The 22,467-nt window shown below is 38.7% G+C and overlaps 2 protein-coding genes across 6 annotated transcripts; both read right to left on the reverse strand.

Moving 5' to 3' along the window:
* Positions 1-480: 480 nt before the first annotated feature.
* LOC131954365 (endoglucanase E-4) lies at positions 481-11,232 on the reverse strand. Of its 3 annotated transcripts, none has more exons than XM_059317988.1 (8): positions 11,099-11,232; positions 10,155-10,651; positions 8,798-8,953; positions 8,127-8,337; positions 6,297-6,433; positions 3,598-3,770; positions 2,726-2,873; positions 481-980 (listed from the first exon to the last, which is right to left on the reverse strand). In XM_059317988.1, the coding sequence occupies exons 2-8, from the start codon at positions 10,640-10,642 to the stop codon at positions 530-532; spliced, it is 1,764 nt and encodes a 587-aa protein (XP_059173971.1). In that variant the 5' UTR covers positions 10,643-10,651; positions 11,099-11,232; the 3' UTR covers positions 481-529. The 3 variants fall into 3 exon arrangements, with proteins under 3 accessions (XP_059173971.1, XP_059173973.1, XP_059173972.1); XM_059317990.1 differs by lacking the exon at positions 11,099-11,232 and adding an exon at positions 11,073-11,093; XM_059317989.1 differs by lacking the exon at positions 11,099-11,232 and adding an exon at positions 11,011-11,029.
* A 3,267-nt stretch (positions 11,233-14,499) lies between these two features.
* Positions 14,500-22,467, reverse strand: LOC131954364 (endoglucanase E-4). Of its 3 annotated transcripts, none has more exons than XM_059317985.1 (8): positions 22,390-22,467; positions 21,479-21,990; positions 20,130-20,285; positions 19,538-19,748; positions 18,694-18,830; positions 16,967-17,139; positions 15,963-16,110; positions 14,500-15,008 (listed from the first exon to the last, which is right to left on the reverse strand). In XM_059317985.1, the coding sequence occupies exons 2-8, from the start codon at positions 21,979-21,981 to the stop codon at positions 14,552-14,554; spliced, it is 1,785 nt and encodes a 594-aa protein (XP_059173968.1). In that variant the 5' UTR covers positions 21,982-21,990; positions 22,390-22,467; the 3' UTR covers positions 14,500-14,551. The 3 variants fall into 3 exon arrangements, with proteins under 3 accessions (XP_059173968.1, XP_059173969.1, XP_059173970.1); XM_059317986.1 differs by lacking the exon at positions 22,390-22,467 and adding an exon at positions 22,325-22,385; XM_059317987.1 differs by lacking the exon at positions 22,390-22,467 and adding an exon at positions 22,322-22,385.

The raw sequence follows: 22,467 nt of genomic DNA on the forward strand, positions 1-22,467 counted from the left end.
TTGAGAAATCGGAAATAGCGTAAATTACTACTTTCGGTCAACGGAAATTACTCAAAATTTGATAGAAGGTAGAGAATTAGATCTTTTACTTACTTGTCAAATTTCATTTATCTATCTCAAATAGTACTCAAGTTATAGGCTTTTGAAAAATTCAAAGTAGAAAAAGTACTACTTGCGGATATCGGAAATCGCTCAAAAGTTGATAGGGATCTACGATTTTGATAAAATACTTATATATGAAATTCATCAACCTAGCTGTAACGGTACTCAAGTTATCATGTTTACACACAGACAGACAGACAGACACAGACACACAGACACACAGACATAAGGACAAGATTGCAAAATTATGTTTTTCCGTATCAGTGAGGTGTAAAACGTCGAGACTTGTAAAAATCTCGATTTTTTTTTTTGCACGATTACAAGACTTTCTCTATACTTCGTATATACGAGAAAGTAAAAAGAGTGTAAAAAGCAATACACTGACAGAAATGAATTTTATTTTCAAATAGCAAGTGGACAATTATGTCTATTTCCCAGCACATGGACATTTGTTGTTGGTTGCAGGGAAGTTGTTGGTTGCCTGGAGATGGACGATTCCTGCAAGAGCTCCATGGAAACCAGAGTTATAATCTGTTGCTACCTCGTTCAACACATAATCCGTTCTCACGTCTTGGTAGTTATCGTTGGCTTCAGGTCCACCCACAAGGGCGCCGGTTAAAGTCTGAGGACTTGGTCCTGGGGCGCTCAGCTGTTCTTGACCACAGGGCGCGGGACGATCAGGACAAGACGCCCCCCTGTGGTGAGGTTGACGTGGATACTTTGATCCATATCCAATCTGGAAACTGTAACATCCACCGTCGTGATGGTTGTCACCGAGGATGTAGTTGATCTGCTCGACAGCCCACTGTCGGTATTTGGCAGTGTTGATTCCAGCCTCCGCAGCCAGCAGAGCAACAAAAGCGGTGTTCCCGGCATACCTTGAAGAGAAACAACCCGCTCATAACATTGTCAAATTTACATAGTTCTGTTAGAACATCAATCTTCCTTATAGAATAATCGCAACTAAAATATTTACACGTTTCTAAAAATTCCATCAACTACAAATTTCTATAACTCACGGAAGAACTCAGTTATTGATATCCACTGCGTTTTTCATAATTCATTTTACGTATTTACATCTGTGAATATTCTATAAGGATAGGTTGGACAGTCAATATTTTAGCTCAGCATTATTCCCCTCTACAATAAAAATACCTTCTTTTTGGGGAATAAAGTGCATTTATTGGTGAGTAACTACCGATTCTGATTTCTAATACACATTGTAAAATATGTGGAATAGAAATTAAGAATACCCATACGGAGAATATTTTGACAGCAACTTGACAAATAAACAGCTGAAAGTGAATACTATTATGTTTCATATCACAAACATGATTGTTGTCTTCTTTTAAAAACATCGAGGTTAACCCTCTATCTCCCATACCAAGATGTTAGCCCTCCCTCCACGATACCAAGATGTTAGCCCTCCCTCCACAATACCAATATGTTAGCCCTCCCTCCACAATACCAATATGTTAGCCCTCCCTCCACAATACCAATATGTTAGCCCTCCCTCCACAATACCAAGATGTTACCCCTCCCTCCACAATACCAAGATGTTAGCCCTCCCTCCACAATACCAATATGTTAGCCCTCCCTCCACAATACCAATATGTTAGCCCTCCCTCCACAATACCAATATGTTAGCCCTCCCTCCACAATACCAAAATGTTAGCCCTCCCTCCACAATACCAAAATGTTAGCCCTCCCTCCACAATACCAAGATGTTAGCCCTCCCTCCACAATACCAATATGTTAGCCCTCCCTCCACAATACCAAAATGTTAGCCCTCCCTCCACAATACCAAGATGTTAGCCCTCCCTCCACAATACCAAGATGTTAGCCCTCCCTCCACAATACCAATATGTTAGCCCTCCCTCCACAATACCAAGATGTCAGCCCTTCCTCCACAATACCAAGATGTTAGCCCTCCCTCCACAATACCAAGATGTTAGCCCTCCCTCCACAATACCAAGATGTTAGCCCTTCCTCCACAATACCAAGATGTTAGCCCTTCCTCCCTCCACAATACCAAAATGTTAGCCCTCCCTCCACAATACCAAAATGTTAGCCCTCCCTCCACAATACCAATATGTTAGCCCTCCCTCCACAATACCAATATGTTAGCCCTCCCTCCACAATACCAAGATGTCAGCCCTTTCTCCACAATACCAAGATGTTAGCCCTCCCTCCACAATACCAAGATGTTAGCCCTTCCTCCCTCCACAATACCAATATGTTAGCCCTCCCTCCACAATACCAAGATGTTAGCCCTCCCTCCACAATACCAAGATGTTAGCCCTTCCTCCACAATACCAAGATGTTAGCCCTTCCTCCCTCCACAATACCAAGATGTCAGCCCTCCCTCCACAATACCAATATGTTAGCCCTCCCTCCACAATACCAATAAGTTAGCCCCCACCCTCCACAATACCAAGATGTTAGCCTTTCTTACCCTAACCATTTATTTAACCCGCCATTCCCCACACCAGCAAATGATACAACCCTACAACCATATTTGTCTTATAACCCTTGATTCGCATAATCAGCAACTCTACCATTCTACTAACCCCTATACAAGCCTGACAACCCCCTATACCAACCTGCCAACCAGTATACCAACCTGTTGGCTCCCCACTTGTCCCTCCATGCCAACCCACAGGGTGTATACGTGATTCCACCACTGGGCATCCAACCCTCCAGGAAACCAACCACTGCGTCCTTGTAGTGGCTGTTCTGTGTCTCCTCATACAAGATCTCCTGACAGGCAACTGGAGATACATAACATTTTATGTTAGTAAATACGGTATTAAAAGATCATTTGTGCTAGGCAACATATAAGAGGGAATACGGTATAATACATATCAGAAACACAACTCAAGAAAAAATAACTCGTATCTAACTTGGGGTCGGTGTGGTCGGGTCGGTAAAGCTCAAGGTTGGTTAACCAAAAGTTCCGAGTTCGAACCTAAAGATAGATGAGGCCCGGTAACGTTAGCTGGGGACATTAAACCCATCTAGGGGAGACAACTCCAAAATCAAACAACTGATGCCTTGTAGTTAGTTCGTGGGTTGGACAAAGGCTATGGAAGCAAATCTAAAAAGAAAAGCAGGCTGAAATCAGAGTCAATGGCCTCAATGGCGCATAGCCAGTTGACACGTATCCTTAATTGTGTTGAAGGCGTGGTCGAGTCGGCGAGGCTCATGGTTGTTGAATTCGAAAAAGTCTCGAGTTCGAACCCTCTGGCCCGATCCTTTCAACACTAAGAATTAGGAACGAAGAAGAGGAAGACATAAAACATAACGATTGAGAACGAAGAAGAAGAAAAAGTGAGTATTTAAGACAAAATGTCGCAGACGAAATTTTCCACACTACTTAAATAAAACAAGAAACCCCCGCTCATAAATATGTAATCTCACCTTAACCCGCCTTCTGATAGATAGACCATTCAGCCCCCCCCCCCCCCCAAACATCACGGTTCAAAATTCACTGACCTTTCTTGTCATCCCAACTTAGCGCCCACGCCCATGCGTCCTCCACGAAGGTCTTGGCGTCGTCAAGGTACTGGTTGTTCTTGGTGGCCCGGTACAGCCAGGCACTGGCCTCACACATCTCGTCCTTGTCCCCACTGGACCCATAGAACTGGGTGGCCCCGCTGAATATACCCCTGGGGAGACACATATGGTTAGTGAGAGACCATATCCCTGGGGAAATAGATTAATAGTTTCTAGATTTTCTCGGGTCTCCTAATTTGAGAACCGCTGGGATAGCCTGAAAAGTAAAGCCTGAATCATTGTGTTAAATCATCACAAGTTTTAGACCAGTCCAGTGTTCATGCAAACATTTCATACTTTCGCCTCGATATAATTCAAATCGAAAAAAAAACGTGTAGCAACCACGCTCTGAATGAATATCTGCTACTTTTATAATTTTCTCGGACAAAAAAAAAAACAAATTACTAAAACAAAATAAATACCATTGAAGAGTAAGGTTTTTAACGGAATAATTTAAGTCTCTTAACCAATATCGTTCAATGTGTAGTAAAGCACATTGCTTTTTGAGCAATAACTTTTTACAAGCTTTTATTTAACTTGCTTCTTCGTCAGTCAGTCAGTCAGTCAGTCAGTCAGTCAGTCAGTCAGTCAGTCAGTCAGTCTGTCTGTCTGTCTGTCTGTCTGTCTGTCTGTCTGTCTGTCTGTCTGTCTGTCTGTCTGTCTGTCTGTCTGTCTGTCTGTCTGTCTGTCTGTCTGTCTGTCTGTCTGTCTGTCTGTCTGTCTGTCTGTCTGTCTGTCTGTCTGTCTGTCTGTCTGTCTGTCTGTCTGTCTGTCTGTCTGTCTGTCTGTCTGTCTGTCTGTCTGTCTGTCTGTCTGTCTGTCTGTCTGTCTGTCTGTCTGTCTGTCTGTCTGTCTGTCTGTCTGTCTGTCTGTCTGTCTGTCTGTCTGTCTGTCTGTCTGTCTGTCTGTCTGTCTGTCTGTCTGTCTGTCTGTCTGTCTGTCTGTCTGTCTGTCTGTCTGTCTGTCTGTCTGTCTGTCTGTCTGTCTGTCGGTCGGTCTGTCTGTCTGTCTGTCTGTCTGTCTGTCTGTCTGTCTGTCTGTCTGTCTGTCTGTCTGTCCGTCTGTCTGTCCGTCTGTCTGTCTGTCTGTCTAGATCGAAACGGTCGTGTTAAATTGCAGGCACTTCTAACTAACAGATACCATTCGTAATTGGTACGTGGGTCAAGACATGAAGACAATGCATCGTGACATTTAATTTGACTTAACTGGTCGCCTAATTAATTTTTTATGAATTAATTAAAATTTGGACCGAATTAGTAAGCAGTTCTATCCACACGCGTCATCACGGCCTGGTTGGGCGTGGAGCGAGGGCGCTCTACGTCAAAAGCGCGTCATCACGTGCAATAGGCGCGCGATGATGATGCACTATTTAAATTAATCGCTAGAAGTTCCCAGCGACTGAATGTTACGTCATTGTTCGCCATCGCATCAGCCCAGCATCGTCTCATTGTATAACCACTCTACGGACGTGGGCGTCTCAACCAGCAAGACACCCTGCAACAACGAAGCTTTGTCGGAGTTAAATAGACTGAAGAACACCTTAAGTCAACTCAAACTTTAGCTATAAACTTGACCAAAGACTGAACAGTATTAATGTCTTCGGTTAAGGAAGTATTAAAGATTTTTGTTCTATGAAATGTGTTCAGCTAATTGTGGCAATTTTTTGATGGTAACTAAAACATCAGTAAATGTGACACGTATAGTAAATATAATCATATTATTATTGTAGCAAAACTGTTTTTCAAATTGTGTATCATATATTTGCTGCTACGCTATATTATCTTAACATGCGTATAACTCGTTAATACTAAAAAGTATAAAAAATAATAAATATATTAAAACGCTTATAATTACAAGCTTTTATAAATGCACTAAAAAGAAGAAAATAATACAATTATTATTAAATATAAAATAATTTTAAAAATATATATAATAAATCTGCGATTACTTTAAATATATAAAAAAAATTACTTTCATTAAAAATATTATTTATAATTATATTTCTAAACAATTACAACATTAAAAATATATAGGTCTATAATCCATGTGAGATGGTTACCCATGGCTAGTTAAATTATAAATTATATGTACTGCGTGAACAGTACATAGTTAGTAGTTAAATTATAAAATAAAGGATTGATGCAATATCATCGCAACGCCACTGATTAACAAATTTTTTTTTACATGATACTAAATTAGCTATTTAACATCTAGTTGGCTTTTGTATTCAAAGTATACTCTTTTTGATAATTAGAAAATGCATGCAATTAAAAGGTAAAGACAAATAATCATTTAAAAGCAAATATTTGTTGTATACAGTAATGACATGTAATTGTTGATATTAGTATTGAATGTCTTTGTTTTTGTAACGACTTTTGGGAACAAAGTAATAGGTTGTATCCCCTTGTTAATTCAAAAATAAGATATGGGAAGTAACAAAATAAATTTTAATAATTTAAATTAATCATACCTGTACACTTATTAAAAATACGTGTTTGTATTTATTACATACATATCTGATTACATGACTAGACTAGCTTGCATGTAATATCTATGGAGTGTGTGTATTAAATCCTTACCTAATGTCCTTAGACATACCTGTATGTAAAGTTTGTGATGTAAACCAGGTAAATACTTACCTGTTAGCCTTGGCAAAAGCATAAAGACTTTCAGCAGCTGCAAGAAGCTGGGAGCTGTAAGCGGTGTCTCCTTTGGTTTTAAAGGCAATAGATCCAGCTGCCAGAGCTGCGGCTGTCTCAGCTGCTATGTCACTTCCCTTTTGAAAGAGAAAATTTTAGAATGATCTTTTTGTATCATTAGATATACCGATATAAACATGTTAACAGGTAAATGTATAATGTTTCTTTTGAACTAAGGTTTAGGTTTACACTTAGGGGAAAAAAATCGTATTAAATGTATCATTAACAATGTTTTGAACTGAAGGTTGAGGGTCATACTTAGGTAAACAAAAAATCGTATTAAATGTATCATTAAAGGTAACATAATTTTAGGATTAAATAAATTTTAGTACTAGTACGATTAAAAAATAGATACTCTTGCATAATCATCGGCGATGAAAGAAGGTTTGAACAAATCGCAGCATTTGAAGTGGGTTAAAAGATTTGCCACATCCGACAAACAAGCAAACAAACAAATTAACGAAAAACATACTAATCGAAATAAAAACGTATACAAATTCTGGCCACTTAGGAAAATGTCGAAATGCCTTTTTAACTGACTACTTCTACGACGAACGCGGGGTTAATCTTCTGCATAGACCATACGGTCCCTGTATATAGTCTCAGTATATGTGGAAATTTAATGCCTTTAGTATTAGAATAATAATTGCGCATGTTCCCCTAATTATATAAACCTACTCATTTTTTAAAATATCGACAACACCTCATGAACCTGTAACAGATCCTAGACTGAAACCCCATGGAATATAGAAATATTGTGCTCCTTTAACAAACAAAAAAGCAAACAAAACAACTTGGAAATCACATTAAAAAGAACCATAGAGGATTTGTTCAGCCTATGTGTAACTAGATGTGTTGATTAAGCTGTCGAGCCCACATCGTCGACCACACATTTCACAGAAATCGAGAAATCGGTTACGTCATCAATGTAACAAAAACAAGAGTTCTCTTGCTTAATGATTACAAAATACTGCATTCAAAAGTTTTTTGTGTAACATTTAGTGTTAACTGTTACGTTTTTAATTAATTAATTATTATTTTTTACCTAAAAGGTGAGATTTTAAGCATAATTATTTTCGATTACCTACGCGAAGCTAGACATAAAGTCAAGTATAATATACGTTTTAAATGCACGTCGAATGTGTCTAAATTATCATTTTTGTTTTGTTCCTATTGCTACTTTAAACCTAAGCCTATCCTTAAACAGAACCCTGACTAACACTGATGAATTTAGACTTCGCCCAAATCCTTTCCGTAGTGTTAGATCTAGCCCTGACCCAGTGGCGTTTCGAGGTCGTGTGTCACCCCCCCCCCAGAGGCTTAGCGACCCTTCCCGGGGACAAACTTTCAATTTTCGATTTGCACCCCCCTCAAAATTTTCATTTGCTCCCCACCTCCTCAAACTTTCGATTTGCATCCCCCTTCAAACTTTCGATTTGCATCCCCCCTCAAACTTTCGATTTGCACCTCTTAAAAGACTATTTAACACTCGAATTAATCACTTAATTAAGTGGAATTATCATTTTTCTCTACATATTTTGCTACTTTTTGCTTGGTGTCACCCTACTAAATGATGTCACCCGGTGCGGTGCGGCCCGCAACCGCTGCCCCCCCCCCCTCCCTCGCTACGCCACAGCCCTGACCATAACTTCATATAATAGTAAACTTTTTCATGCCACCATTCGCAACACACAAAAATAAACTATTCTATTGCTCCGCGATGTAAAGGCTCAATATCCTAATCGATTACGGTCTGATGTAAGGACCTACCTTGTTGGAAGAGCTGACGGTCTGACAAGGTCTGGCCATGGTCATGTCTTCAGGACGTCCCCAGAAGGAGTGGTCAGCCCCGCCGTCCCCCACCTGCACGACCAGCTCCTTGGACTGTGGGTTCCAGGCCTTGAGGAAGTAGTCCAGTGGCCACTTGATCATGTCGTACATCATGTCCAGCTGCCCGGCCTTCTCGTACCCGTCCTGGAACCTGAGAGACGGGACGACTAGTTATGAATGTTTTAGACGTTTGTGAAATCATTTGTGTTGAGATGAATGATACCACGAGTGGAGGGTACGTTATGTAACTTGGTGGGTAGACGAATTTTTACTGTGTAGCTAGCTGACTTTAAGTCGATTGACTGTGGATAACTGACCTTAGAAAGTTTGTGACAATACAACTAAGTTAAATTTATGTGTGCTTTTTACAACTATGGCAATCGACAACATGTTTAAGTGACCAGTGGGTGTTTGTGACTTTGTGACTTTGTGACAAATTAACCTGTGAGTTTTATTTTTATGATTAAAAAAAATCAATACAATTTTTTTTTCATTATTTTTCAATATTATCATCAGTTAAGCTTTTCCCCGTAGGTTTACAACGAATTAAATGTAACCCACCAGTACAAATATTTCTAAAACGTCAATAATTTTCATGTAAAGAAACTGACCTGACCAGGGACCACAAGAGGACAGTGGAAGTCGACGCCATAGGCAGCCCAAACTTGACGTGGTCCCCAGCGTCGTACCAACCCCCCGGGACGCAGTCGTTGACGGCGGAGTCTCCCCTCCATGGGATGGGGTTGTTAGCAGGGAGCTTTCCTGACCTGTAGATGAAAATAAACTGTTGGTGTGAGTGTGTTAGAACAAGCTGAAAGTATGGTGCTTCATCATCATCATTTTTTTCCTTTCCGCTCCTTGAGGAACATAGGGTCTCTGCCAAATCTTTCCAATCCCCACGGTCTCCTGCCACTTGTTTCAACTGTTCCCAATTCCTTCCCGTCCTTTCAGCCTCTTCCAGCATGTTACGTCGCCATGTCTTCATTAGTTGACCCTTGGGTCTCTTGCCCTGAGAATTCCACTCCAAGACTTATCTGGCTCTATTATGGGGCGCTTTTTCTAAGCGTGTGTCCAACAATCCATGGTAATTTCCTCTCCATGATTTACCTTACAATTGTTTCGTTTCAACGCACCTCCTACAGATTTGTGTTTTATACCTTAACTTGCCATTTAATTTTAACGAGCCGGCCCGCGGCATAACATACGCCGCTATTTAGTTGTTTCTAATTTTCAATAATTCATAATTTGTGAATTCGACAGTACCAACGCTGACACTGAAAATATTTCTTTAAAACACTATAAGTAGCTCGTTAAGGACCATAACCCCCCCCCCCCCCCTTCCTTTCCCCCCCCCCCCCCTCCCCCCCCCCTACGTTTAAAATCGTTGGCTCTGCTCGTAAACATTTAGAGTGAACACAGCTCACTAAAACCATGTAGGGGTGGGGAGGTAGGGAGAGCGTTTGCAGCTTGTTTTCTAACGGCTCGAAGAAGAGAATTATATATATTTAATTTTAATAATAATACACTCCCTAGTATGGTGCTTACGGTACTGAATTCTGTACACGTTGTGAGTTACAGAGACATACATGAAAAACTAAAGTCACATTTGTTTAAAAGAGCAGAAATAAACCAAACCTGTGTATAATAATGAGAATCTAAAATTTAAATAAAAAATTGATCAACAAAGAATAGGACGACCCGCATTTAGCAGTACTTGTAGTACATTAGCGATATAGTTATTCTTGATCATAATATTGTTTTGTTAGTCTAAAGTCATTCGGACTCAAATAAAAGCTTTATACCCATGTACAGTTTTTCTTGCTTAAATAAATGTTTTATGTTTAATGTTAAGCTATTTTAGATCTAATTATTGTTCGATGTCCACGTTAAGATATTTGAGATTGAATTATCGTTCTGTGCTCACGTAAAGCTATTTTAGATCGAAGTATTGTTCCATGTTCAACTTACCTTTGGGCGTCGTAGAACAAAATAGACTTGCCCAGAGCAGCGCCGTAGTCCTTGTTGGAGGTGCCCCCTCCGGTGTTGGGTGGGGAGGTCACCACTGGGGCCTGGGTCACCCCAGGAGCCGACGTCACACCCCCGGCGTCGTCCATCCCCTCGATGTAGATTGTCGTTGTGGGCACGATGTCGCCGGTGCCGTGGCCGAGGAAGGTGAAGCAGAGTTTATCACCGACGTGCTCTACGGAGTTGTAGTCCTTGTTGACCAAGACGAACTCCCTTGGGGTGACTTTGGTGGCCGTGGCCGCCCACACCTCAAGGCTGTCCACGTCCTCGCTGAACAAAAGATGCGCCTTCCAGCCGTTGAGCTCCTTCGTGATGGGGATGCACGCCTCGCCCTGGAACCCGCCGCTCCAGTGGTTGGTGATGGGGACCGTGGTGGCGCCCCAGGTCGTCTGGACCACAAGCGATACCAACAAAACTAAAACTGGGATCATCTTGTTGACCTGTGTAAAAATAACACAATATTTTATGCAATTTAAAACTTTTTATCGTTAAAAAAAACCTGTTTACAAATGAAACTTTCATTTAACATAAGTGATAACAATGATTATGTAATTTTTTTGTATTTTTAACAAATTCTTTTTTTTTATTTTAAAAAAAGAAATTAAATATTTAAAGAATTACTGAAATGAATAATAATATGTCAAGAGCATTTCCTCGGATATTTTAATTTTAATTATTTACAATAATTTTACGTGGGTTAGTTAAGATATAAAATGTCTAAACAACGAAAATGTTAATGTTTAAATTGTGTTTAAACTGAAGGAAAACAAATCTAGAAATAAATGTAATATTCTCTCACTTAACAAGAATCAATACAAAAATTCACAATAATTCACTGAATAGATAATAAAACGAACGGACTAATATACAAACAGTAGGCAACTTACTGAAACACAACTAGAATTATGACTGTCCTAAAATGTGTTTTTTATATCTGTGTCAGTTTCGTAGTCCAACACCAGATGGTAATATTTACACCGTTGATAGTAATTAGCACACGACTTGACACGGGATCCACAAGGTTGACCCCTTGATTGATGTGGTTTGGCTGAACTCTGCTGAACTTCTTCCAGTCCCATGAAATCCTACAGCACTGCACAGAATTACATGTAGAAAGCTTGCAAAGTGTTTGTTGTATCGGGAATGTGTTAGAATTTATATACTCCATTTTATACAGCGCGATAATCAAATTAAACTTTCTCGAAACTTTTCTGATTAGTATTAGTAAAATTAGTTTAACTAAGACTAAATTTTAAAATTTACCTAAATTCCTCTTATTTAAATAATAAAGATGTCGTTAAGCTGCGTTTTTTAATAGCCAAAAATTAAGTTCATTTATCATTTAGAGATAGTGGTTCTCAAACAGTTTACCTGTAGACCTATGTTTCGTAACACAAAGTAATTTTAAAAAAAAAACGTCAGTATATTTCACACAAAAATAAGCCGTTGTCCAATCGAAAAAAATAACAGTAATTGAAATAGTTAATATGAATTTAGCGAAGTGAACTTTCGTGTCTTTGTGAGTCTCAGGCTGAAAATAATCTCTGCTTTTTAAACTATTTCAGACGGCAACAGTATGTGAGGGGGGGGGGGGGGGGAGAGAAGGACGCGTGCGTCACAAATTCAAATTTAAAAACAACTCAGTCAAGGTAACCTGCGTTATGGCGGCTTGTGTTTTGACAGAGTGATCTCCCATTAAAGGGGAAACTATCCAACATTATTAAATGTAGCCGTCCCAGTACATTTACAGGAAGAAGAGTGGTATTTGAAAAATATGTACAATAGTTTTCGATTCAGGGTAAAACTGTATATATATATATATATATATATATATATATATATATATATATATATATATATATATATATATATATATATATATATATATATATATATATATATATATGTGTGTGTGTGTAGTCAGGTGCAAAAACTTATAGGTACTTGTAGAAGAAAAAAAGCGACAATGTCTAACCCAGGTTATTATTAAGAAGTAAATGGGGGCATTAAACGGTGAGTCCACCATTAGTGTCAAAGTGTCCACTGCATTTCTCTGCCTTCTGCTTTTCCATTTGCTTGATTAATGGTGTTTAACATTTTTTTTTGTGCTTTTGAGATAGTTAGAATCAAAGCTGAACTTACTATACGACTGACTAAATAATTTGAGATCCACTATCAATGGTTAACAGATTTGACCAAAGCACAGTCAGTTCGTAAGAACTCATCCCTTATCTATGAGAGACTCTTTAAAATGTAGAATGTGTTACCATTTAGTGCAAGCTGTAGGCAAATAGATAAAACAAAGCTCTTCTATCTATCTACTTTTGGTTAGCAACAGATTAAAAAAAAATTATGATTCGAAATGTTTTTACACATTTTGCATGCACGGACTAAACAAGTAATATGTTGTACAATTACGTGCCAATAGACATACTCTCCTTTTTGTTAACAATGTGTTGTCGTACATCGTGTTTTTTTTTAATGTGCAGAAACACATACCTAGCGAAACACATCCACTTATAATTAACAGTGGCGTCATTAGAAAGTTAATCAAGATTTCAATTAATTTTAAAAAGATCAGACAAAAAATGAGAAAAGAATGTTGTCCACATACTATCGACAACTCTAAAGATACATATATACGTATATACGTATATACATATATACGATCATAATTTTCAGATATTCGGTTTAATTAGTTTGATTTTTAAAATAAATTCCTAATCAGTCATGGACAAAATTTTTCAAATAAAAACCCACATCAAATTGATGATTTGGTTTAGAAACACGCAAATTTTAACATGAAAACCTTACGGATTTTTCTATTTGGAAATTTTGAAACTACAAACATTGAACTTATTTACACATTTACTATCACTTTTTAACTGCATTACGTTTTTTTCTCTTATCTAAACCTAAAATGTGGTTCCAGAGGATTTTTTAAATTTATTTTTTAAATTTATTTTTAATTTTTTTTTGTTGGACACATGCATTTAGCGAATGACGCAGGTTTAGATTTATTAAGACCAAATTTCTCAACCTAATCGGGAAAAATTGAAAATAAAAATCATTAGATATATTACATAACGAGTTCTTTGACCTTGATCGTGATAGGGGTGACTATAGTTACGTTTACGAAAACTCACTTTGAAAATATTATAGTAACCGCAATTATAACTAGTTGAATCACTATAGGTTATCGGTCTATACAAAGGCTGAGTTTTAAAAAAATAATTCTGAACCGATGTTTCTTATCTTACTAAATCAGCTAAGCCAAATAGTACTTCATTTCTGCTTGTGTAATCCTTTGTAAAAACATTAAATTTTCTAGAACTTTTGGATTTCAAAAAACACAATTAAAAAAAAATTAACTGAGTGCAAACAGAAGGGAAATAATCCGATTTATTTTTATAATTCAGCACACATTTTTAATTCTTTTATTTTTCGTTTTATTTTTTATAAAACATTTTACTTTATGTTGTATTGCTAATCACATTAAAAAAGTACGTAATAATAATTATTTTGTAATGCCGAACATAAATATGATACTGTTATAAGTTAAACGTCCAAACCAAGAGAAAAGTATCCAAAAATATATACGGTATGAAAATGCACTTTTTATATAAAATAGCGTATCTTTATTTATCTACATAATTTCAAAAAATCATAAAAAATGTTTTAATAACAAGCTTTACCTTTACTAATAATTTGGAATAGACCCACGCTTTTATTTATTGTTATTTAAATAGTAGTGTATAATTTATTTTCTACTTTTTAGAGCATTATTACATAAAAACTTGTTATTAAAACGTTTTTTTATGAATATTTTTTTAGTACCTTACATGTTTTATTTACACTAGAGTTGCATGACTAAAAACAATTACGCACCTATTGAACGCGATGACGCCCTATTGAACGTGACGACGCGTGTCTAATAGTGCGGAAAAGTTTGATGAGACTGCCTACTACTTTGGCCAAAATTCTAATTCATTCATAAAATATTAATCAGGCAACCAATTAAGTCAAATTTAATGTCATGTTGCATTGTCTTCATGTCTTGACCCACTTACCAAATACAAACCGTATCTGTCAGTTAGAAGTGCCTGCAATTTCGCTCGAGTGTTTCGATCAAGACTGACGACAGATTAACGACAGAAGAAGTGCGTTAAATAAAAGATTGTAAAAAAGAACTTTATTTTTATTCCTCAGATTATTACCAGAATACATTATTTTAACAGCTAAAATTCAATAAACAAAGCCAGAGAAATATTAATTCAAAACAAATCAATGAATCGTTTACTGTTTAATTTTCAAAGACGAAATTGACAAGTATTTATACTTTATTTTCCAGACGCGGTACAACGGCATTTGTTATTGGTTGCAGGTAAGTTATTGGTTGCTTGAAGATGGGCGATTCCTGCAAGAGCTCCAGTGAAACCAGAGTTATAATCAGTTGCTACCTCGTTCAACACGTAATCTGTCCTTACGTCTTGGTAGTTATCGTTCGCTTCAGGTCCTCCCACAAGGGCGCCAGTTAATGTCTGAGGGCTTGGTCCTGGGGCGCTCAACTGTGCTTGACCACAGGGCGCGGGGCGATCTGGGCAGGACGCGCCCCTGTGGTGAGGTTGACGTGGATACTTTGATCCATATCCAATCTGGAAACTGTAACATCCACCGTCGTGATGGTTGTCACCGAGGAGGTAGTTGATCTGTTCGACAGCCCACTTCCGGTATTTGGCGGGGTTGATCCCGGCCTCTGAGGCCAGCAGTGCCACAAAGGCTGTGTTCCCGGCATACCTAGACGGGAAAGTTAGTATATTTTACAGTGGCGGATTAAGAGGTGAGTTGAGCAGGCAGACACATTGGGCTTTCGGTTTTTAAGACCGCCAAATTTAGGGAAAAAAAATGGTTCTAAAGTAAAAAAAAAAACTAAAATTCTACAGCAAGCAAAGATTATAAGTTGAATATGTTGAAAAATAAAAAATCAAATGCTGTTCGTGCAAACGAAAAAAAAAAAGCAAAGCTCAGCCAAATACATACAATCTTAACATCAGTTATTGTTTTTTTCCATTACTATTTATTTTAATGAATTCTTCTTCTTAAAGCTTTTGAACAACATAAGTTGCATAGATAACACAAACCAAGTTTCACCAACATTATCCCCTGTTATAAGGAACACAACCAGTCTGGTATCATCTACAAATGTTTACATATCTCACAAATGATAATGTTCGTGAACCATCATCCAACCATAAATTTGTTAGCCAATAACATACTACTGATTAAGGGCCATGGTGTCTATTTTAAAGGGTCCAAAATTTTCCCTCTCAACTATTTTAAGCTTCCTTTCTTGGTTTTTAATTTCAATTAGCGTTCCGTTGTTCAGATTAAATTTTGTCTAAAAATATAGCAAATACGATGAAATAGTTTTTGTTTTTCAACAGTGTCTTCTCTTCCTCAAACTTGCGACCCATATAGGGCCGTCGCTTCTAGTGTTCATCAGTTGTTGTTTTTTTTTTAAAAAGATTTTTTTTTTTTTTCAAATTGACAAATATTGCAATATAAAAAAATATTCCAACTCATACGACGGTTAACCCTTATTCCAGTTAACAGCTAATAAGCTAACTCTCCACCCATATTAAGCAGACACTTTCTTTTCGTAATAACAACTCTTCCCTTACTTAAACTAAAATACCCCCCTTTAACAAAATGGGTCGATTCTTTTTCCAGCCTGCCAACTCAAATACCAACCTGTTTGCGCCCCATTTGTCTCTCCACGCCAACCCACATGGAGTGTATGTGATTCCACCTCCGGGCATCCAAGCTTCCAGGAAACCAACCACGGCGTCCTTGTAGTGGGCAGTGTGTGTCTCCTCGAACAGGATTAGTTGGCAGGCGACTAGAGATACACACATTTTATGTCAGGAAACACACGGAGCTAGGGCAATAAAACATTTAACATGAGGAGACACTGTAAAACAAGCAGTTAGAGCATAACAACATTTTATTTAAAGAAATACGGTGACATAGGCAGCTGAAGCGATAAAACGTTTTTCATAAACGCAGGCAGCAAGAGAAAAACGTGTTTTGTGAGTTAATAAGGTATCTTGTGATAAACTGCGTTGTCTAAATACAGTGGCTAAATACAAACTTAAGAACTGTGTTTCATGAAAAAATTTCTATCATTATATGGTGTTGCAGCTAGTGTGACGGAGCCAGTGGCTTAAGATTTACTTATCAAATGAGATGTTTTATTTATTTATTTTTTTTTTTTTTGTGAGTGAGAGGAGTGGATGGCAAAAAGATAAGGGCCGAAAGCGGCATCGATTAAATGTTTAATGGGAAAACTTCAGCAAATTTTTGGTTTGTGTTTGTGGCACTTAAAGAAGTACAAGGCATAGTACTCCACCTTAGCTGTTATATAAATATATATGGTGGCATAGAAGGATGACTGGTAAGGGCGTATAACGGCCAACACGTAAGTCTCGAGTTCAGATACCTGCAATCAGCCCAAATAGGTAACTAACGTGTCTTGCGCAATGACGACAAACTAAAGACTTAACAAATATCAAGGAGAGGATTGGGTTCGTTCTTAGCTCGAATATCTAACTACAAATATTTCCAACAATTTATACCTGAGAAAATAATTCAAAAAAGCTCAGAAAAAAAATATCTCAGACTACATGTTAATTGCCCCTCTACCACTAAAGATGCCATTCTTCCACCACCACACACTCACATGAAAGTTCACTGACCTTTCTTGTCGTCCCAACTGAGCGCCCACGCCCAGGCATCCTCCACGAATGTCTTGGCATCGTTCAGGTACTGGTTGTTCTTGGTGGCCCGGTACAGCCAGGCACTGGCCTCACACATCTCATCCTTGTCCGCACTGGACGAGTAGAACTGGGCAGCTCCGCTAAATATGCCCCTGTAGAGGCAGTGTCGGTTAGTGAGTTGTCCCGCTATATGTTCCCGTAGATAAATAGTTTGTTGAAGGATGGATGTTGCTAAGTTTATGTTTATTATATGCGTATCACTTTCAGTATTTCTTCCAGACTTTTCTCTCCGGGAGGGGGGGGGGGCACTTGAAATTTTCGGGGGGGGGGCGGTAGACTTTCTTCGGGGGGGGGGGGGGGCGGACACTGTTAAAAGTATATATTTTCTATATAAATTATATAAATTTCATTTCGTTTTGGGGGGGGGGGGGCGATAAAAAAAATTCGCCCCCCCCCCCCCCCCGAAGAGGTGCCTGGAAGAAACTCTGATCACCTTTCTAGTATGTCTGAATATTTTAAATCAGCCATTTAAAATTTCAGTTTGTTGCGCCTCCCCTAGGTCCGTGATTCTCTGAGTCAGCCAATCAGTATAAAACTTGTGGAGTAGCTAGATGCATACAGACCCATTTTGGTGCCCTGTCTATTTATGATTTAACATCTTCTTCATTTATATATAGTTATTCTCAAGTGCTAAAAAGCACCATGGAAAGGTTGGGGAGCTTTTAACCTGTAATTTCTCTTAACAGTTTTTATTTTGGTGTCACACAATTGATTTTAAAAAAAAGGTTAAAGCGGTCCCTATTGCTCAATAACAGTCCATTTCACTGTAATGCAGCTTAAAATGAGCTTTTTAATTTTTTAGCGCTATTTCCATTCTGGAGAATTGCATTTATTAACCCGTCATTTCTGGATGGATGAATGGATGGATGAATGTGTGTCCGCAGCTTTAAGTCGTATCTCCTCCTCAACGAAGCAATATCGAGGACTAGTTCCAAAGCAAATATGTTAAGCAAGCTCCGAGGATGATTGTGGGCCAAAAAAATTCCCGGAATTCCTTCCTGGATTTCCCGGAAAAGCCAAAAAACCGCGAAAAAATGTTTGGCCCATATCTCGGCAACCAGACCATTTAGCGACTTGAAACATTTATCAATCGATTCCTGCCATAATTTAGAACAATATTGCCGAAGAAACTTTTCAAAAATATCCTTTCGTTTGGTCACAAAATTTTTTTTGAATTAATTAAAATTTGGACCGAATTAGTAGGCATTTTTATCCAACCACACCACACGCGCCATTACGTTCAATGGCTGCGACATCACGTTCGGTAGCTAGGCGCGCAATGGTTTTTAGTCATGTAACTCTATTGTAAATAAAACATGTAAAATACTGAAATTTTTTTTTAATAAAAAACGTTTTATTAACTAACCAATGGTTTTACTAACCCTGCTCTTGATTTACGCTACGAAAGAGCTATTTTTAGATAACTTAAGGAAATTGCGCTTAAATGTCACTAGACTTGTTAATTAACTTGTTTAATCCTGTGTAGCGAACCCTAGGTTTGGAGCCCGGGTCGGTTGCCCTTCCCGCCTCCCCAAGAAACGACTAATGCACTAGCCGATATGTTAAGTTGCTTAAAATAGGCAGGAACTTATCCTATTGGTCTTTGACTAGCTGTGTACAGCATCAATGGTGTGTTATGTCCTTACCTGTTGGCTTTAGCAAAAGCATACAGACTTTCAGCAGCTGTAAGGAGCTGGGTACTGTAAGCTGTATCACCTTTGGCTTTAAACACAATAGATCCAGCTGCCAGAGCCGCGGCTGTCTCGGCTGCTACGTCACTTCCCTTACGAAAGAAAACGTTTTAGATTGATATGTTCATATCCAAACTAGTATACAACATATGATTGCATATAAAAATAATGTAGGAATTAGATAAATACTTGGTCTAAATTTAGTTTATTATTGCATTGTTATTTGTAAATCGACAAGTACTATAAGTTTTGAATATACTTGTATTAAACATAAGCTATAACTGCTACGATTTTTACTCTAAACAAGAATTGTCCTAACACTAAACTAGTTTTAGCTTTTATCGAAGTTTTATCCCATGTATCAACGCTCAAAATAACATATTCATAACACCAGTCAAATTTCGAGCCTATTGCAAACATTGAAAAATTCGTTCGTATAGAACAGGGGTCTCCAAACTTTTCAGTCCGAGGGCCGCATTAACTATCAAATTTCAGTTCGGGGGCCAGTTTCTTCCAGGCATGTCTTTGATTTTTCTGGAAAAAGTTCCTCAAAAAATCACTAACAAACGATTTTTCCTTGGACGAAAAGATCTCCGCGGGCCGGATGAGAGGACTTCGCGGGCCGCATCCGGCCCGCGGGCCGTAGTTTGGAGACCCCTGGTATAGAACCAGAGCAATTTATACTAGTGCTCCGCAATACATCGGTGCTAATGCTTAATACGCTTAATCATCAATCTTGCATGCTCGTAATCTTGCAACAATGCCAACGTTGTTCGAAAGTTCTGCCATCTAGACCTACCTTGTGGGAAGCGCTGACGCTTTGACAAGGTCTCGCCATGGTCATGTCTTCGGGACGTCCCCAGAAGGAGTGGTCAGCGTTACCGTCCCCCACCTGTACGACCAGCTGCTTGGTCGATGGGTTCCAAGCCTTGAGGAAATAGTCCAGTGGCCACTTGATCATGTCGTAGGCCTGGTTCAACTGACCGGCCTTGGTGTAACCGTCCTTGAACCTGACGAATGCAGTGTCTATGTGTAAGTTATCCAGACATTTGTAAAATAATTTTGTATGGTATTGACAAACATAAGAGTTAAAGATTATGTTGTGGTTAGAGCTAGATTGTGAACCGGTGAATGGGTGATCTTAGGGTCGTGATTTTGTTAACAAAGGTACTGAAATATGTCTAGTGTATGGCTTGTTGACCCTAGAGGATTTGACATATAAATATAAAAAAACCGTTAATGAAGAATATTTTTAAAACATTTTTACATCAAAGAGGCATCATGTTTTCTTAGTAAATGCAACATTACCATTCTAATTTGTATTGACTTGAGTTAAACTCAGCAGTAATAAGATAACCAAAAAGTCACTTATAATCATAAAAGGAACTAACCTGACCAGTGACCACAGCAGGAGCGTAGACGTCGACGCCATGGGGAGGCCAAACTTGACGTGGTCCCCAGCGTCGTACCAGCCCCCCACCACACAGTCGTGGAGGGCAGAGTCTCCCCTCCATCTGATTGGGTTGTTAGCCGGAAGTTTACCTGACCTTTAAATAACAATAAACTGTTAATGCAAACTACTCAGCTAGTGTTGCGTTCGCAGATTCGACGCCCAAATAAAGAATGGAATGGGAATTTGTGGTAGGAGTAGTAACCCTGCCCCATAAACAAACAACCTGTTATAGAAAACAAAACGTCATTTAACCAAAGAGAGCTTGAGAAGTATTATCCATATCTAGTGGAGCCCTTGACATGTGTTAAAGAAAGCAAGAGTGCAGACACATCTTTTGACAACCGTAGCAAAAAATAGTGACCTGGAATTACCAAACTCTAAATTAAATTTACAAATCCAGCCAAGTAGCGATGTAAAGCCAGATGGAATAGATGTGGCCAAACTAGACCATAATCATGAGATACACAATCATTCTTGTCGTGAAGATCCCGACAAAGGGAATACAGTAATGATGATACGAGAGGCAACAATGCCAACGTTACGGACATCATCCTCCTCTAACATCGACAACAGAAAGACCAGTCCAAGTTAGCAAACTCTCTAAGAAATCGGATTAGGACAGAGTTAAAGGAACAGAGGAAGGAACAGAGTTGATAAGAGTTAACAGCAAATAGAAACTCCCACTTGAGACCAAAGAAACGTTAATGATTGGAGAATCGATGACAACATTAAATCCCGCAACATTAAGACCAGGTAAGCTTTCAACTCTCATCGTATAATCTAGATGTCAAGAACAATGTCTTCTCTCACAAGATAAATGTTAGAATTGAATTCCCAAGGAACAGTTCATTTGAAAGTGAAGAACAAGCATCCGGAATGTTATGGTCTCATCTTTGTGGAGTGGCCAAAGACCGAGTACGATGAAGAGGAGTTGTAGCGTCCCTGTGCTCAACAATGTGTGCACGTGAAATATGATGTCAGATAGTATTTACGTGCAAGTTGATGGTAACATGGGGTTGGCATTGAAGTCTAAACGCTTTCTAAATTACACACATAAAAAATAACAATCTTAGTTGTTTTTTAATGCAATTATATGTTTGTTGCAACATTAAAAACCAAAACAATCCACTTTTTGCTAACTAAGATTTTAAAATGCGTAAGATAGATCTGCAACATAAAAATATGGCGTCTAGCACCTAACAGAAGTTGCTACTTCAGTAATATATTCTAGATTACAAGATTGTTCTAAACCTACGTAAAGTTATTCTAGATAAAAAAAAAACTTACCTTTGAGCGTCGTAGAACAAAATGGACTTGCCCAGAGCAGCGCCGTAGTCCTTGGTGGCAGTGCCCCCTCCTGTATGTGGCGGTGACGTGACGGCGGTCGCGTGGGTCGTAGCAGCCGGCGCGTGGGTCGGAGCAGCGGTCGCACCCCCGGGCCCGCCCATACCTTCGATGTAGATGGTCGTCACGGGCACGATATCCCCGGAAGTGTGTCCTATGAAGGTGAAGCAGAGTTTATCTCCGACGTGTTCGACGGAGTTGTAGTCCTTATTCACCAGGAGGTACTCCCTCGGGTTGACCTTGGTGGCCGTGGCCGCCCACACCTCAATGCTGTCCACATTCTGGCTGAAGGACAGATGCGCCTTCCAGCCGTTGAGCTCCTTCGTGATAGGGATACAAGCCTCGCCCTGGAAACCTCCATTCCAGTGGTTGGTGATGGGGACCGTGGTGGCGCCCCAGGTCGTCTGGACCACAAGCGATACCGCCAAAACTAAAACTGGGATCATCTTGGTACTCTGCAAATAAAAAAAATGTTTTGCAATACGAAAATATAACCTATTGTATCGTATGCTTTTAGTCCACTGATTTATTTAATTGTCTTTGGATACCTCATTTCTAATTTTACCAATTAATTTAAAAAGACAATGCAGGACTTGAATTATGTATTTAGCGTTTGACTAGACTTTTTATGATTTTTAAAATTTTACTTCCATGTGAATTGTCCATACATTTTTTAAACAAAAAAAAAATCTCTACACAAAATAAATCTTCCGAATCTAGACATAATTCGAGTAACACAACTGTAATTATCCCAAACTTATAAAGAAGAAAAAAAACAATATTCACAACCAGTCTAATCAACGGTTAATGTAACCATGTAAACGAACCAACACACAGCCGGTACTAAAACTTACCAGTTAGAATTGTGTTGGTAAAAAAATAGTTTTTACATATCTGGATCTGTTTCTAATGCCAGATGGTGGTATTTACAC

Source organism: Physella acuta, unplaced genomic scaffold (assembly GCF_028476545.2).
Source record: "Physella acuta isolate Inbredline_101_S28 unplaced genomic scaffold, ASM2847654v3 ptg000991l, whole genome shotgun sequence".
In the NCBI taxonomy this organism is placed as follows: Eukaryota; Metazoa; Mollusca; class Gastropoda; family Physidae; genus Physella; species Physella acuta.